General features: G+C 62.4%; 2 protein-coding genes across 3 annotated transcripts in view; one reads left to right on the top strand and one right to left on the bottom strand.

Annotated features, from left to right (window-relative positions):
- SLC5A10 (solute carrier family 5 member 10) overlaps positions 1-7516 on the top strand; it is a 41059-nt gene extending 33543 nt beyond the window's left edge. Inside the window, exons 10-15 of the mRNA XM_064461429.1 lie at positions 2838-2945; positions 3321-3471; positions 5789-5957; positions 6415-6630; positions 6811-6892; positions 7079-7516. Of these exons, the coding sequence (XP_064317499.1) occupies positions 2838-2945; positions 3321-3471; positions 5789-5957; positions 6415-6630; positions 6811-6892; positions 7079-7245 (893 nt within the window). The 3' untranslated portion in view covers positions 7246-7516. The remainder of the gene's footprint in view (positions 1-2837; positions 2946-3320; positions 3472-5788; positions 5958-6414; positions 6631-6810; positions 6893-7078) is intronic.
- Positions 7517-7573: 57 nt separating this feature from the next.
- Positions 7574-14473, bottom strand: GRAP (GRB2 related adaptor protein). 2 transcript variants are annotated; one of them, XM_064461431.1, is made up of 6 exons: positions 14268-14473; positions 12952-13049; positions 11564-11686; positions 9730-9927; positions 9144-9152; positions 7574-8411 (listed from the first exon to the last, which is right to left on the bottom strand). In XM_064461431.1, exons 1-6 carry the CDS (start codon positions 14343-14345, stop codon positions 8234-8236), a joined length of 684 nt encoding a protein of 227 aa, XP_064317501.1. In that variant the 5' UTR covers positions 14346-14473; the 3' UTR covers positions 7574-8233. The 2 variants fall into 2 exon arrangements, with proteins under 2 accessions (XP_064317501.1, XP_064317500.1); XM_064461430.1 differs by lacking the exon at positions 9144-9152 and having other exon boundaries at positions 7574-8419; positions 9759-9927.
- Between the last annotated feature and the right edge of the window lie 2256 nt (positions 14474-16729).

The raw sequence follows: 16729 nt of genomic DNA, 5'->3' as shown, positions 1-16729 counted from the left end.
TTCCTCGCGTTGGAGCAGCTCATCTGGATTCGCAGCCGTGTAAATGAGAGCCCCGCTTGAGTCAGGCTCCCAAGGCGAAGCCGCCCGTCTGCCCGGGCGCTCGGCCATCAAAGCGCTCCTCTCTGCAGACGCGGTGGCCGTGCAGCATCCCGGCTGCCCTGTCCCTGGCTGGGACTCGTGGCGTGGCAAAGCACCGAACCCGGAGAGGATTTGGGAGGCAAAATGAATCAGAAATGTGCAGAAAGAGGAGAAATTCCAGCGGGGCTTTCTCAAAGCTGGGCTGTGGCAGGCTGAGCTGATACCTGCTCCGCTTTAAGTTACAGTCATGGGCTGCTGAGGGGAAACAGTGGCTTTTCTCCCCTTGCCTAAAAGTAAAAGGCTTTATGTGAGTGCCTGGGAAATGCTGGCAAAATCAGCCTCCTCTATCCATGCCCCCAGTAAGAAATTGTGCACTGGGTTGTGCCCAGCTCTGGTTTTCTCGCACGCAGGAGGGGGCAACAGGGACAGGGGACATGGGGATACAGGGATGTGACAGCTGTGTGTCGGGATCAGGACACAGGAGGAAGGAAGAGTTTGGCTCCCACCAAATATCAGCTCAAGAGGTGTTTCGGATGGAGGTGGTGATTTTATGGAAAGGCTGTGCCAACCCCGGGGGATTTCCCAGTGGCGGGGTGTCACCTCCGCACCGTGACCTGTGCAGCGAGAGGTGCAGCAGAGACCGAGAGCGCTGGAGGCAAAACTGGGTATTTTGGGTGAAACCCCAGCCCTGCTGAGCAAGTGGTGGTGGTCCCTTTGCTGATGGAGTTGCAGCTGGGACAGCAAATGTGACAGAGCTGAGCACCCAGCCAGCACCCACAGGGGAGCTCTGAGACCTCGTCCCTGGCTGTGGTCCCCCCTTGGGTGGCCCAGCCCTGGTAAGTTGGGAGATGCCCCAGATCGGGGCTGGTGCATTGAGCATGGGTGTGCGTGGCGTGGCTGGAGCGTGCTGTGGTTGTACCCACCTCGGCCGCTGCTGGCTGCCGTGGCTCTGTTTTTATTGTGCAAGGAGATTTACAGTCTCTTTAGCAGGGTGTGTGCGCTTATGATTTATTACGCAGCGGCATAAATGCAGCATCCCCTGGGTTGTGTGATGTGCTGGCTCCTATGGCCATGCTGAAGGGGTGATTGGGACTGTAGACCCCCTTCACCTGACCCCTGTGTGGGGTGAAGACACCTGGGTCCCCCATCCCTGGAGAACTGAGGATGGGGAACCCTGGCATCTTTGCCCCACGCACCGAAATCAGCACCCAAATTGGGTGCAGCCCCAGCACAGGGAAAAAGGCAGCACCTCCTTTGTAATCTCCTGCCTGTTTGCAGGGACAGGTCACCGTGGCCAAGCAGGTTGGTCCCCACCGTTGCAGGTCTCCCTGCTTGGCTGCCCCAGGCTGCCCCAGCCGGACAGGCAGTGCCTGGCACAGGCACCGGGGCCGGCTCCTCCCAGCTGCAGATGGAAGCATTAATTACAAGCTCCTAATTAATTTCCCATCTCTAGCAGAGGGCCTAATGACAAAGAGAGGCAGGAAGGTACGACGCTGTGCTCTGCTCCTGGCTTGGGGGCTCCTGCTGCCCTGCCAGGCCTGGCTCCTGCTGCCTGCATGCTCCAGGGTCCCACCGAGGGGTTTGGTGGCAGAGCTGAACCCTGGGGTGGGTGTTTTGGCTGGGCTATAACGCCCAGACACTCCTTTGCCCTCTAGAGCATCTTCCACCCGCCGTCTGCCAGCCATTTGCATGGAGCCGCGCACAACGTGGTGTTTTAGAGAGGGGGAAACTGAGACACAGAGTGGTGACGGCAGCTTTACTCACAGCTGCTGGAGGACAGAGTCACCAGAGGCCTGGCACTGACTCTAACCCTGGGGAAACGTGGCTCAGGCTGGGCCTTTTTTAGCGTCCTTGGAAGCACTGAGTGTTGCCTGTGGTCTGCTGCCTGCACCCCGTGTTGCACTCCCATTGCACCCCACGTTGCACCCCGTACCCCGTTGCAGAAAGCCCTGGGGAGTTACCAGCTAGTGTTTGCCTTCCCCAGCCACTGCTGCTGGGGGGTAGAGGGCTGCACCCCTCTTTGGTGGGGGTCACCGCACGGGAGGACTGGGACGATGCTCCTGACCGTGTGCAGCGATGACCCGTGCTACTCCTGGTGTTCCTCGGCGAGAGGATGCAGACTGGAGAGCCAGGCAGCCCTTCCATATTTATGTGTGACATTAATTTCCATCCATTTCAATATTTGATGAGCCTAACAATAAAAAAAAGGGTTCAGCGCTCATTGAGACAGAAGTAAATGGGCGTTGATGGTCCTGGCAAGCTACCATGTGCGTCCTGGGGAGCTGCTGGGTGCTGCCCATGCAGAGGTAATTGCCCCAATGGTGCATGAACTCACCTGTCCCCATGTGCCAGGATGGGCAGCGCCTGCCTGTGGGGCTCTGCTGCCTCCAGCTGTAGCCCCGGGTCCCGGTGGGGCCCGTCCCGGCTCTGGAGGTCTCCCCAGGGCGGCTGTCGCTGGGTTTAATTCTGGGGAGGGCTCGGCAGGGGTAGATCTGACACTGGCACTGGGCTGGGTGGTGCTGCTGGGCCAGATCCTGCCTGTGACAAGGCTGATGGGGGGGAATGAGGCTGGGGGGAGGCAGAGGTGGATCTCCATGTGTGATGTGCTCCCCGCTTCTCCCCCCAGTCCCCTGCCAAGGTCTGGGCACTGTGGCCAATATCCAGCCTGGTGGGAGGGCATGCTGGTGGATGGAGGGCGGGTTTGGGCTGGCCCCCATCCTGCAAGGGGACCCCATGTGTCTCATGCCTCTGTCTCCCAGATGCCGTGGCCTGCGTGGACCCCGAGGAGTGCGCCCGTGTGTGCGGGGCCGCCGTGGGCTGCTCCAACATCGCCTACCCCAAGCTGGTGGTCGAGCTGATGCCCAGCGGTAGGTGGGTGGGAGGAGGCGCCTCCGGAGGTCTCCACCGGGCTTTGTCGCACCCCGGGGCTGCCCGTGCAGTCCAACACTGCTCCAATGTTGAGGAGGACCCTGTAGCCGGTCTGGGTGGGCTTGTGTGCAACCCCCTCCCCAGGTGACCCTGGCAGTGTGGCCAGGGGATGTGGGTGACCCCCAGGGCAGAGCAGGGCCCCAGCACCCTGGGGTGCAGCTGCGTGTCCCCAAACCTGTTCCCTGCCCCAGGGGCGATCCTGGTGTGTGTCTGGGGAGGGCGAAGCATTACCCTTTGGCAAAGCACTGGGGCTGCCCCATCCCACCCCATTGCCCCCAGCTCAGCCGCTCCCTGATGGTCCCTCTCCTCCCCAGGGCTGCGGGGTCTGATGATTGCGGTGATGATGGCTGCGCTCATGTCATCCCTGACGTCCATATTCAACAGCAGCAGCACCCTTTTCACCATGGACATCTGGAGGAAGCTGAGGCCAGAGGCCGGCGAGCGAGAGCTGCTCTTGGTGGGCAGGTAGCGACTGGGGGTTTCGGGGAGACTGGGGGTTTCGGGGAGACCGGTGAGGCTGGTCCAGCCTTCTGTGATCTGCCTTTAGTGCCCGGGAGCCTGCAAAGTGCCTGTGCTCAGCCTGGTTTATGAAAGGAAAATAAGCTTTTGGATTATTTTATGTATGAAAGCACTGGAAAGGCAGACGGGGCGTTCGGGGCGTTTGGAGGGGCAGGGTTGTCCCCGGCACGAAGCCTTTCCCTCGCTGCCTCCAGCCCGTTCCCCGAGGGAAGCCGATGGCTGCTCCCTGCCGAGGTCACAAGCAAAATGCGCAGGGGACCGTCGCCGGGCGGCAAAGGGCATCGCTGCCCGCACATGCCCCGGCTGCTCCCGGGGGGTGGCGGTTGCCGGTGGGGACCCCGGGAACCTGCCCGCGGTGCCACGCTCCGGGCGGCAGAGTCAGTGCTGGGGAATGCCCCGGCACGGTGCCGAGGTGCCGGGGTGCGCGGGGAGTGTCTTCGGCGCGGGGCAGACAATAACAAGGAGGGAATCTGGGTCAGGGCTTTGGCTGTGCTGTGCTGGGGCTGTGGGGAGGGTTGGCTGGTCTGGTGGCTCCGGGAGCAGCCATTTCTTGGCATCCTCTGTCTCCAGCGGATGGGAAGGAGAGGGGTAGTGACCCCAGAGAACTGTGGTCCCGCACGGCTCCCCCATGGGAATCGGGGTGCTTGTCTCGGGGCCCGCCTCGCCCCTCCCTGACATTGGCTTTGGTGCTGGTGACAAGGGGTGTAATAAAGCCGGAGATCTTTCCCGAGGATGGTTAATAAGTGTTTGTGAAGGGCTTTGCCCACCCGGGGTGGGAGTCACTGCTGCAGTCGATCCCGGGCGATTTGGGGGAGCAGGGTGCTGCGAACTGCCTCCGCCGTACGGCCCCACAGGAATATGGCAAACAATAAATGTTTTGGAGAGCAAAAAAAAGCTGTTTAACTCCAAGTTTGAGGTTTTCCTACCTCCCAGCACAGGGACAGGCAGCTTGGGGGTTATTTCTGAGTAGCTGTCTGGGGGGTCCCAACCACCTCCCGGACCTGCCGGGGCGGGGGATGCCTTGTGCGGCTCAGCACGAGGAGGGACGGGATTTGTTTGTGGGATCAGAAAGAGCTCCCAGTTCCTGGACCTGGGGGTTTGAGCTCCCGCCGCAGCCATGCCACCTGGCTGGAAAACCCCACTGATGTTTGATGCACGCTGTGTACCGAGGCGATGGCACGATGGCGAGAACCCCCAATCCCCCCCGAATCCCCCCCGAACTCCCCACGGCAGGCTGTGCCGGGGCTCTGCACTCCACCTCGCCTGAATATTGACCTTGGGCCACGTGCGGAGCGGGGCATGGCTGCCCAGCACCCCAGGCTCACCACAGTGCTCAGACACTCCTCCATTTTTCCCATGACCTTTTAGCATCCTCTGTGGCTGAAACGTACTGAATGTGGGGTTTTTCTCCTACCCCTTGGGTCAGGGTGTACGTTTCATGCTTGGGCTGCTTCCTCTTTCCAGTGTGCCAGGCAGGTGTGGGGGACTCCGTCTAGAGACGCTTTCATTGCCTTCTTTTTTTTTCTTTTATTTTTTCCTACTTCTGCTTTTCGAGATGAGCAGATGGAGATGTAGGTAATTCTGCGAAGCCTGTAAACAAGCCAGGCTGAGCTATAAATACAGCAGCTTTTGGGACGTGTCCTGCCCAGCCTGCCTGCTCAGACTGGGCCCAAAAAACTGGGGTCTGGCCAACACCTCTTGCTTTGGAGAAGGGTGATGCTGTGGGGTGCAGCTGGGATTTGGGAGAGAATGGATGTGGTGTTGGGGGACAAATGCACCCCTCCATTGCAGTCTGGCCAGGGGGAGCTGAGCACGGGGCAGCTCAGCCCACATCCCTCGCTCTCAAGTGGGTGTTTTGGCTGGATGCAGGGGTGCTGAGAGCGTCACCCATATCCAGACAGAGCACCCAGCCTCTGCGGCTGGGGGCTTTTCATAGCGAAAGTGTCCATTGCCCAGCGTTTTGCCATGGGGGGAGGTCCAATGCAGCAGCCCCTGGGGCTGGGCAGAGGCCTGGGGAGCGCTCGCCTGTCCAGGATGGAGCCGGCGCTGGCATAATTAGTATCTGCTGCAGCCCCAGGGATGTCACCTGGTGACGAGCATCCTCCCACTGACCCTCCAGCATCCCCTGGCCAGCTCTTCTGTACTGGCACTGGGACCCAGTTCCTGACCCTGGGGACCCCCCACCGCCCCGGTGATGCTGTGGGTGAGAGGAGTTGTGGGTGGGACAAGAACATCACCCGCACTGCATCGCTGCTGCTCGCAGGGTGGTCGTGGTGGTGCTGGTGGCCCTCAGCGTGGTCTGGATCCCCATCCTGCAGAGCTCTAGCGGTGGCCAGCTCTTCGTCTATATCCAGGCTGTCACCAGCTACCTGGCTCCTCCTGTCACCGCCGTCTTCATCCTGGCTGTCTTCTGGCCCCGAGCTAATGAGCAGGTACATGCCCTGGGTGACTTTGGAGGTGGCTCAGGGACATGGGGTGGTGCCCACACCTCCCTACCCACCCTGCTCCCAAGGACCCAGCGGTGCTCCGGTGGTTGGGGGGAGAAAAGGGGAGAGGCGATGCTGGAGGGGCTGGGGAGAGGAACTGAGCCCGGCTGGTGTTTCCCCAGGGAGCTGGTGGGTGGCTCATGCGAGGAGGAGGAGGAGGAGGAGGCAGGTGTGGCTGTACATGGCTGCCAAGCGTGGCATGGCCAAAGGGGCTGGCAGGGGACATCCCCTGCAGAAGGGGTGCATTTTTGGGCCAGCTCTGGACAGCTGGGGTGCAGGGTCCTGTCTCAACACACAAGGGATGCTCGACTGTCTCCCAGGGCTGGCCAGAGAGAGTGGCGTTTGTTCCCCGGTGGGGTGGCTGTCCCCCTCCAGCCACCCCCTCGAGACCTTTGCTTTGCAGGGAGCTTTCTGGGGCCTCATGGCAGGGCTGGTGCTGGGGCTGGCCAGGATGGGGCTGGAGCTGGCGTACCCCGTGCCCCGCTGCGGGGTCCCTGACCAGCGGCCCTGGCTGCTCGCCGGTATCCACTACCTGCACTTTGCCGTGCTGCTGTGCGCCGCCACGGGCGCCGTCATGGTGGGGGGCAGCCTGTTGAGCCCCCTGCTGCCTCCAGCCCAGGTGAGGAAGAGCGCCTGGGACCCCTCATCTTAGCCCCCACAGCTGCATCCACCCACTGGCCCTCCTTGGCCAGAGACGTCGGTGTCGCCCTGGTGCACCCCGAGCTTGGCTGGGGGGGCCCCAATGGTTGGGGGTCTGGCCTAGGGGTGTTTCTTCACCAAATCTCACCCTGGTTTCCAGCTAAAGGATCTGACGTGGTGGACCCTCTCGCGGGAGCACCCCCAGCCCTCCATGGACGGCACATCCCAGGGACCCCCTGATGGTGAGTGTGTCCTCGGGGGTGTCTGGCAGGGGAATCGTCTTCAGTGCCCCCCACTCCCCTCCTATAAAGGGCAGCGGGACAGCATGGACGCCCTGTGCCTCAGTTTCCCCAGGGCTGTGTCATCTGCCAGGAGGTGGCTGGTCCCCACGCCCCCTGACCCCCATACTTGCCATCTTTCTGTGCCAGGTTCCTGCTCAGCCACCCCGGGCAGCCAACAGCCATCAAAGGCTGAGGGACCCCTGGCTGCAACCCTCAGGGAAGCCAGGGAGCCCCACTTTTGGGCCCGCGTCTGCAGCGTCAATGCCGTTGTCCTGATGTGCATCAATATTTTCTGCTATGCCTATTTTGCCTAGCAGCCTGCCAGCCCTCGATGGAGGAGGAAAGTGCTGGGAAGGGGGAAGAAATGGGGATTTGGGTGATAGTTTGGGTGATGTTTAAATCCACTGGTGCAATGAGCTGGGTGTTCTCAGCACTGTGGACTCTGAGTATATCCCAGGGGGCTGTGAGGGGTGGGGGGCATTCATGGGGGCAGTGAGTCCCTGGGAGGTGTCTGGGGAGAGGTATCGGGGTGGGCAAATGGGGGCTGCAGGAGAAGCAAAACCACAGCAAAGCAGCAGGTGTGCAAACAGAGCCACAGAACCACCATGGTAGTGGCGGAAAAGGGACAGCCACGCTCAAGGGTGTCACACAAACACATTTTACTAACTCTAAATTAAAAAAAAATTTTTAAAAAGCCACAATTTGCAGCAATGAACAGCACCTGCAGGACTGAATCCCCCCAGACCAGCCTTCCCAGGCTCCCTGAGCCCCGGCACCCCTCCGTGGAGTTAGTGAGCCCGGTCGCATCCTGCAGCCCTCCTTGGAGCCGGGGCTCCACTTACAGGGTGTGGAGAGGAGCAAAGGTTTGGGGCACACGTGCTCTTCCCCTCCATCACTGCCACCCCACTGGGTCGTGGCTTTGGAACAGTTTTTATGGCCCTGGTTCAATGCTCTGTGCTCCCTCCCCAGGGAGCACCGCTTCCAGCCCGCAGCGAGAGGTGATGCCTGGGCTGGGGGTGGCGGAGGTCTCCTGGGTCGGGGGAGCAGGGAAAGCTGTGGCTGATGTTTTGGGGTGCCGGAGCTGAGCAGCCCCTGGGTGGGGATCACCGCCAGCCTGGCCTCTACCTCCACACAGCCCACGCGGCACCGGGACCTCGTGTGTCGGCAGCCCGGCGTGGGGACAGGCACCGTCCGTGGGGACGAAGGGCCGTGCAGTCCGTGAGCAGGCACAAAGCAGCTCCGGTGAGCGGGGGGCAGTGGGGGCCGTGGTCCTCCCCGCTCGCCCACAGCGCCGCTGGCGGCTCACTTGCGGATGGGGTGGACGTAGTTGCGGGGGAAGAGGCCGATGCGCCCATAGATCTTCCCCTGCCACCAGTTGGGGTCGGGGTAGTCCAGGACCTCGATGATGTCCCCGCGGAGGAAGGGCAGCTGGGAGCCGTCGTGGGCTGAGAAGTCGAACTGGGCTTGCACGTATTTGGGTCTCCTCACCTGGAGGAAAGTCAAAGGCAGGGGTTGGAGGGGGGGCAGAGGTGCCCCCATCGGCCAGCCCCTCTGCATCAGGTTGCACTGCCGGAGTCCCCAGCATGACAGGGATGCCACTGCATGCCGAAGGCATGGGGGGGGGCAGAGCACAGGGTTCTGTACCCCAGGGGATACCCGGGGTGCCTGCTTCGAGGACAAGAGACGGGAGGTAGGGAAATCCTGCCATGGGAAGAGCCAGAGTGCTGGAGACAGCCCTGGGTACATTGCAGAGCCTGGGGAGCAGGGGAACACCCTGGGGTGCAGAGGAGAGCCTGGGGTGCAGGGGAGCAACCCAGGGCATGGAGGTCCCTGTTCCTGCTGCCTGGGAGAGCTGATGTGGGTGACCAGGGGCACCCCTATCCCTCTGAGGCAATTGGCACCCCTCTCCTTCCCGGGTCCTGCCCAGGTCCCTTCTGGTGCCAGAGCAGCCCCCAGCCCAGCTCACAGGGCCCAGTTTCGCTGCCCCCACAACCGCTGCCCCAGGGCTTGGCTTTGCTGGAGCTCACCCGGAGCTGGCTGAGCCCTGTCCAAGCTGGTTGGACTGTACCACCCACCCCAGGCATCACCCCCAGCCCAAGGGATGGCAGTGTGGTCCTGGGGCGAGCCGCGGTGCCCTGCCCTGCCGCGTTGCGCGGCGCCGGTGGCTTTCCTCCACCCTGCCGGCTTCCCCACAGCGCTGCCTGTCTCGGGCTGCTCCAGCCTCTCCTGCTCTACACTGCCTTGAGCCGAGCCTGAGCGTGGGGCCACGTGTTGGCTGGGCACCTGGGGTGTCCCTGTCCCCCTCTGTGGGGATGCTGCAGCCGGGGGAGCTGAGCCTCAAGAGGGCTCATTCAGGGGTTGGGACTGGACCCAAGGATGCTTCTCCCGAGGGTGGTGGGGGAGCCTGTGCCCAGGGGGGTCTAGACCCTGCCTCTGCTCTGCACCTGGCCATTTGCTTTCCTCCATTTTGTAACGCTCTGCTGTTTCTTAGCCATTGCCAGCATCCCGTGGCCAGCGGGGAGGAGCAGGAAAAGTTCAGGCAGGAGGAAATCCTGGTGCCCTGGGAGCTGCAGCCCTGTGACGCCTCCCTGTGAGCACAGTCCAGGGCAAAGCAAGACCAGGACGGTGCTGCTGACCCACAGGCCCATCCCGTGCCTTGGTTTCCCCATGGACCATAGCGGGGTGGTGGCAGCCCTGGCACCAGGGAAGCGATGGGGGATCCCAGAAGGGATCAGACACGGGCTCCCAGCCCGGCCCAGCTGCCGGCCATGCCGTCGCCCTGTGTCCCAGCCCTGCACGTCCCCATAGCCCCATCCCCTGATGGTACCTCCTGAGTCTGGTCCTCATCCCGGAGGAAGATCTGCTGCTTTTTGGCAATGGTGGTTGTCCTGTAGAAATCCACCAGCTCGTTGAGGGAGTTGAACTTTTCCTCCCAAAGGAAATATTTGCCGTTCCTCTCCCTGAGCACCTTGAAGTGCTGGACATGCTGCCCATAGCTGCAGATGGAGAGTGGACGTTACTGGAGCTCTGGGATGCTGGAAGTACCCAGACCCGCTTCCAGCATCACGGGCAAAGCCCAGGGGCTGCTCGCTGGGCTGGTGCTCCGGAGGGGCTGTGCGGGGTGCAGCTGTGTCCGTGGGTCCCACTACACCCATCCTGCCATGGCCAGGGGTGACAGTGGCAGTGGGGTCACTCCTGGCCCTGCAGTGGGGTCACTCCTGGCCCTTCTGGTGAGTCAGTGGGTGAGGAACCCCAGCATGCCAGTGACATGGACCTGCAGCTGAGACCTGCCACAGCTCATCCCACATGCAGCTGAAGCTTAGTGCCTGACTCCAGTGCAGCAGGATGCCCGTGGGCTCGGGGCTGACAGCATGCCAGCCACATGTAGAGCAAGTGGCTTTGTCCAGGGAGCAAGCAGGAGCCACATCTGAGGCCTCAGCGTCAAAACATTCACGCAAGGCAGGTAAGAGCTCAGGGTGGCCATGGGCTCGGGCACTGGTGCTGCTTGGGCTTTCCTAAAAACCGCAGGAGGGCTCATTGGGAAGGGTCTGGGGGGGCTTGTGGTCCCTGCACCTTGCCAGAGCCCATCAGCTCCATCCCTCCCTTTCTTCATCTTCCCGCTTCGCTGCCGAGGGAAGTTGTGGTGAAGGCTGCAGGTCTCAGCTCAGCACGTACAGGGAGGAGACTACAGAGGCTGGGCTTAGGCTCCCAAATTGCCTGTGCCTCCGGGGACCCTCAAGCTGCAGCAGGATGGGGCAGGCCGGGATTTCCCTCGCCAGCCTCACATGCTGGCACCCCCTCGGTGCGTACCCAAGGGTGGCAGTTTGGGGTGCCCACACTGTGGGGCTGGCAAGGGGCCACCACGGGGACCTGCCGCTGCCAGGCCCCTGGGCAGGGGCAGGGACCCGACCACGCTGGTGACGCACGGCAGAACACGGCTCCCTTTCATTATGGGCAAGAACCTCCTTAAATGCTTAATTAGAGATTAGCAGCGTGAGAAAGTGCCTGGCTGGCCTGGGGCTGGCTCCTGCTACCCTGGCCCTGGGCAGGGAAGGGGTAGCAACGGGGTGAGAGGCCCAGGAGCGGGCTCTGCCCATTGGCATGCTGCCTTTGTACAGCCCTAGCTGGTGATGCCAAAATCATCGGCCCCGTGGCACTGGGATGCTGCAGCCCTTTGTCCCTGGGGATGCTCTGGGCAACTTGTTCCTCCAGGCCACATCCCTTGGGCTGCGCTTGCAGCTTGGCCCCTGCCCTGTTGTTACCCACATGGCTGTATTTAGGGGCAGCCCAGCCAGAGACCCTGGGCGAGGCAGTGAGGAAGCCCAGCGGTGCAGGCAGGGTGCAGGCAGGGAGCAGGAAGCGGCTGGGACGGAGGCGGAGTGCGAGGCTGCAAAGGGGAGGAAGGAGAGGAAGGTCCTGTGCGAGGCTGCGCCTGGATGTGTCGGGACATGGCTCCGCAGCCCCCAGCCCCTTTGAGGCAGCTGAGGCAGGGCAGGGTGCTCGCCCCTTCCCCAGCACCGCAGCGGGGAGCACGCACGAGGGTGGCCTGAAGCCCTCGGTCCCCAAAGCAGGGGCTGCGGAGGACCCTTGCCCATCCCACCTCACGTCCATCCACATCCCACAGCCACTTACTTGACGGAGATGGAGAACTCCCCCGGGGTGCTCTCGCTGTCACGGATCAGGAAGGCTCCCAGGTGCTTGCACTTGAGGAGCCGCTCCTCTGCCAGGTGCCGGGAGATCCTGCCCACGTACCACCTGCCAGGGGCACTGGGCTCAGCCATGCGACCATCCCTCGACACTCAGGGACACCCCAGTGCCACATCCGCACCCCGCAGGATGGAGGCACTGAGAGCCCCAGTGCTGGTGGGAGCAAACTCCCCATTGGGCTCTCCGCAGGACTGGGACCCCTCCCCACAGCAGTTTCTCCCTTCCCTTTCTCCCTCTGCCCCCTGATTTATGGCAGAGCTTTTGTGGAGGTGGGGACCGCAGGATGCTGCAGGTGCAGACACGTCCCCATGGGCTGCCTCGTCCACTCAGAGTTTGTGCAGCATCGCCAACAGCCGTGACCGCATCCTGTCAGCAGCTCACCACATCACATGCCTCGTCCCCCACTTTGCTGCCTGTCCCCCAGCTCCCTGCCACATCCCGTGATCCCCCATGAAAACAGCCCTGCCAGGCGCTGCGGGGCGTGTGTGTGTTGCAGAGCAGAAAACCCTCCGTGCCAGGATGAAACCCTGCCTGCCTGCGCTGCCGGCAGCTGCCGAAACGAGGTGGAGGAGAAGAGTCCCTGTCTCCTGCCCCTGCCAAGGCTGTGTCTGTGTATTTGGGAGCCTCGGGTTACAGAGACCCTCTGCTACCTGTTAAAATTGCTCCGTGGACGATCAGCCACGGACTTTAGCACAGAGCCAGCCCTCCAGGTGCTGCACGGAAGAGGCTGCGTCGCGCCCGTCTCGGCCTGTTAATCAAAGCCAGCGAGGCAAAGGGATCTGCCCCGGGCTGCCCTGAGCCCACGCATTCCTGCTCCCCAGCTGCAGCCCCGAGCAGGTTTTGCTATGGCATTTAAATGTGATTTACCAGGGGATAATGATACATAAAACACAGGTTAAAACAGGGATGGATTATGCTGGGCTTTAATAACAGTAATAGGATTGTGTCTAAAGCAGTTGTAATCCTATAACACTTTGTTGTTCCCCAATTATCATTTATTTAGCGGGCAGCCCAGTATAAGGGTTGAAATTCTGTGTGTTAGGGGTATGTGGGCACACTGCTGCCTCCTGTCCCCTCTGGCTGTGGTGGCAATGGTAGGCTGGCCTGGCAGGCAGACCCCATCGCTGCCCCATCACTCTGTGACTCAGTTTCCCCATGTGTGGGACTACCCTGGCTTGTGGCAGACCTTTGGGCATTGGGATGCACCGTTGGGATGGCTGCCTGGGTGGTGGGAGAGGATGTCCTGGCGCTGGTGGGTGCTACCGAAGCGGGGCTTCGAGCCCCCCTTCCCCTCACGGTGGGACGGTACTTACGGGTGGGGCTTGACTTTGATGTAGTTTTTGGGGACGAAGCCCTCGCAGCCGAACAGCTCAGCCTTGTACCAGTTCTGGTCATCTTCCATGTTGAGGATCTAAGGTGGGAGAGGAGCAGGGAGGCATCAGCCCAGCCGCTGTCCCCCTGAGAGAGGTGCCGAGTGGGATACCCACCACTGCCCCACACCCATGTCCCCCACCAAAACCTGGGGAAAAGGGGGCTCTGACTAAGGCCACATGGTTAGGGGGTGTTTGGGGGCACATGTACAGAGCTGGCTGTGCCACCCAGGCCTCCTCAGCTCACAGTCAGTTTGGCTCACCACGGGTGCCAGGAGCTGAGGGGTGCCCCGTGTTGCCCCAAACCCCGGCCAGGGAAGACCCTGGAGGCGCTGTGGTGGAGGTCGGGGCCCCGTGCCCCCCGGCGTGGTGGCAGCTGGGTGCTCCGTGGGAGGAAGTGCCCTGGTGCAAGCAGGGATGCTGACACCCGCTTCCGTGTGACACCATTTTCCAGCCTCCCACGCAGGGGCCCGGGGGCCAGCACAGCTGTGCAAACAGGATCCGAAACCCTGGGGCACGGCGCCGGGGCCACGGGGAAAACACGCCGGGGAGGCAGGGATGGGCACGGCGGGTCTGGGGCCCTGGCTTACAGCCAGGCCATGCCCTTGCCCTCCCCGGTGCTGGCTGCACCCCTCGGGGGGCTGCTGGGTGCCGGGGGTCCAGGAGGAGCTGCTGGCATCTCAGCATCAGCCCTGCAGAGAAGGGCGAGCCGCCAGGCAGCGTGGTGGGGCGCAGGTGCCCTCATCCCCATTGCAAGGCCTCAGTCTTCTGGTGATGTTTTGAGCCCCCCCTCCCCCCCGCCCACCCCCCCCAAAGCTTTTTGGGATGCCCAGATGGCATCTGAGAGCCCGTCCTGATGCCAGCACCTGGGTGGGTGTTTGGGCACATGCTCCCTGCCGCCAGGCCCCCAGCGCATCCGTGGGGCAGGGAAAATGTGTCCCAGCCCTGGGGGCTGCCACAGAGCACAGCTGGTGGCGCCGATGGCCCGGGAAGCCATGTGCTGCATCCCAGCTGGGTCCTTGCTGGAGATGTGGCTGGTGGCACGGAGAAAGGGTACCCACTGCTGCTGGGGATGCTGCTCCGCACCCCAAAACCCTCAAGGATGGCTCCTTTTACCGCACAGAAAGCCCCAAAGAGGCAGCAAAGCCAGGTGCAATGAAAGCGCCGGTGTCGCCCCACGGCATGTGCCCGCTCTGTCCCCCAAAGCAGCAGCATCCAACCCCCCCCATGGCTAGTGACCCCCACCCCGCTCCCCGTACCTTCAGGGTGTCCCCTTTATGAAAGGGCAACTCGTCCCTCTCCGTCGCCTGGAAGCTGTACAGAGCCACGGACTCCATGGCGCTGGCTGTCACCGGGCGGTGGTGGCGAGAGGTCCCGGGGGCTGGCGGTGCCAGGGGCGCGGGGCTGCCTGGGGCTCGCCGCCCCGCCGCGTGAGGCTGTGGGGGTACGGGGCGAGCGCGCGGCGTGGGGGTGCCGGCGGGCAGGAAGCCGCGCTGATGTCAGCGCGCTGCCGGAGCGAAACGGTGAGCACCACGCGGGACGCTGCCGGTGGGCACAGCTGCCCAGATGTGCTGGGAACGGCGGGGGGGGCGGAGCCGTGCTGGCCCACCTGGATGCCGGGGTCCCCATCTGCAAAAGGACCCGGGCGCGTTGGCTGGTGGCACGATTTGGCATCGCCTCTGCGGTGGACCGTGGGCAGCGGCGCCGGGCAGCCACGGAGTTTTGGAAGGAAACTGGATGGTGACGAGCTGGATACACAGGTTGAGAATGTGGGTAAAGCGTGCCTGGAGAACATGGCCAGCAGGCCAGTAGTGCTGGTGGGGGAATCTCTGATGTCTTGTAAGGACTGAGCTGCCAGCATGTCATGGTGGGCATGGTGGTTTCAGCAATAAAAAATCAAGGGGTGTGGAATGGGCAGAAGCGCAGGGAGGTGGGGTGGATGCACACACCTGGTTTCTTTGGAAATCGGGCTGAAAACCATGTGCCATGTCCCAGCTATGGACAGCGAGGCTTCAGCATACTTGTTACCTGCCTTTTGGGTTGTGGCCCTTTGTGGGGGTGATTTTTTCCAGCTTTCTTTTGCAGGGCTGGGGAAAGGAAACAATCCCTTTTTGGCTAAAACAGCTTCCTGCAGCTCTTGTGGGTGTCAGGCACTGAGTCCACAGCACTCACACGCAGGGCATTGTTCCCAACAGGAAGGTCCCCAAAGCTGTGCAGCCTTCCTATCATGTGCGTGGGCTGGGGCATGAAGCGCACAGAAAATCCACCAGATGCTGGTTTTGCTTTGCTGCAAGGAATTAAACTGGGGACAGCTGCGGCTCAATCCCTGCCCATGGACTTGGGCATTTTCCAGCGAGCAGCGGCACGCCACGGCCATCTGCCCGGGCCGGGGAGGGATGAGCCCCTGAGCTCGCAGGGCCTCTGCAGGGACACCAGCTCAGCGATTCGCCTCCTCCAAACTTTAACCTCACTTCCCAAGTGCATCTGAAAAGCCAGTGCTGCACAAAACCCCACCAAAGTGTTTTTCAGGGTCTTGGTGCCCATGGGAAGAGGAGAGGGATGTGCAGGGTAGCCCTGTGTGTCCCCGAAACCGGTGAGACCCTGGTCCCCAACTGTTATCCCCTGCTGGTCCCAGGGGAAGCGGAGCGGCTGGGAAAGCTGGGGAGGGCAGGGGGGCATGGGAAGAGGCTCGGTATGTGCACGCCTGTCACAAGGAGGATGGGACTCAGCGACTTTCTGTGGCCTGGCGAGACCCAGGGGACGGGACTGCAGCGGGAAGACGGCTATCTCGGGGCGCGCTTCCTCTGCCGCTCGGCTGCCTTGGCAAGAAGCAGAGCTGGATGCTCCCTGGAGAAACCAGCCCCAGTAGAGCCGCTGCTCTAACCCTGCTGCCAGCCAAGGGCCTGATCCTGTCCCTGCATCCACCAGCACAAACTGGATGATGCTAAGCCCATGTGCAGGGGCCCTGCTTCCAAAGGGCACACAATTAGGTAGTGGGGGGGGGGGGTCAGCTGGGTGTGGACGTGTCCGAGCACTGGGAGGGCGTTGGTGTGGGAGAAATCTGCAGCCCAGGGAGCAGATTAGCACAGGGTGACGACCTACCATGCCTCGGATGGACACTGTGAACAGTTTTGGGGCCCAGCTTACTTAGGATTGCAGCAGGGGGTTCAAGGGGCACCTTGGGGTGCCCGGCCCAGAGCCATGCATGGTCCCACACTGCCCTATGTGCCCAGCAGTGGGGCGCAGGTTGTGGGGTCACAGAGGGGTCCCCAGGCCTTGGCGCAGTGGCCAGACGCAGGACCGGAGCAGGATTGGGTCCTGCCAGCAGATGGCAGCAGTATCCAGGGGGACACTGGGGACCGTGGGGACAGTGCCACGTGTCCCTTGCTCTCATGCTCTAACGAAGCCGGCAGCCCCTTTGGCATCCCTGTCTGGCCACCTCCAGCACCACATCCTGCCCCTTATCCCCTCTTCCCTTGCCTGGGGCCGGGTCCCTTCTGCTCACTCGTGGCTCGCTGTCCCTGGCTGCTGGCCGAGCACGTGTGGTCACTGCAGGGGAGACAGCAGCACCCACACCCTAGGAGCAAGCTGGGCTGGACGCTGGAGCAGTCTGCAGCCCCATTTCTGGGCTGGGAGCCTAATGCTCCTGCGTTCAGCCAGTTTCTGGGTGCCCCATCCTGACTCACTGCCACGGAGCGGTATGGGGTACTCCGATCCCAGG

This window comes from Phalacrocorax carbo, chromosome 10, assembly GCF_963921805.1.
Source record: "Phalacrocorax carbo chromosome 10, bPhaCar2.1, whole genome shotgun sequence".
Lineage (NCBI taxonomy): Eukaryota > Metazoa > Chordata > Aves > Suliformes > Phalacrocoracidae > Phalacrocorax > Phalacrocorax carbo.
Note: the sequence above shows the minus strand (reverse complement) of the source record. Positions and strands in the feature narration are given on the sequence as shown.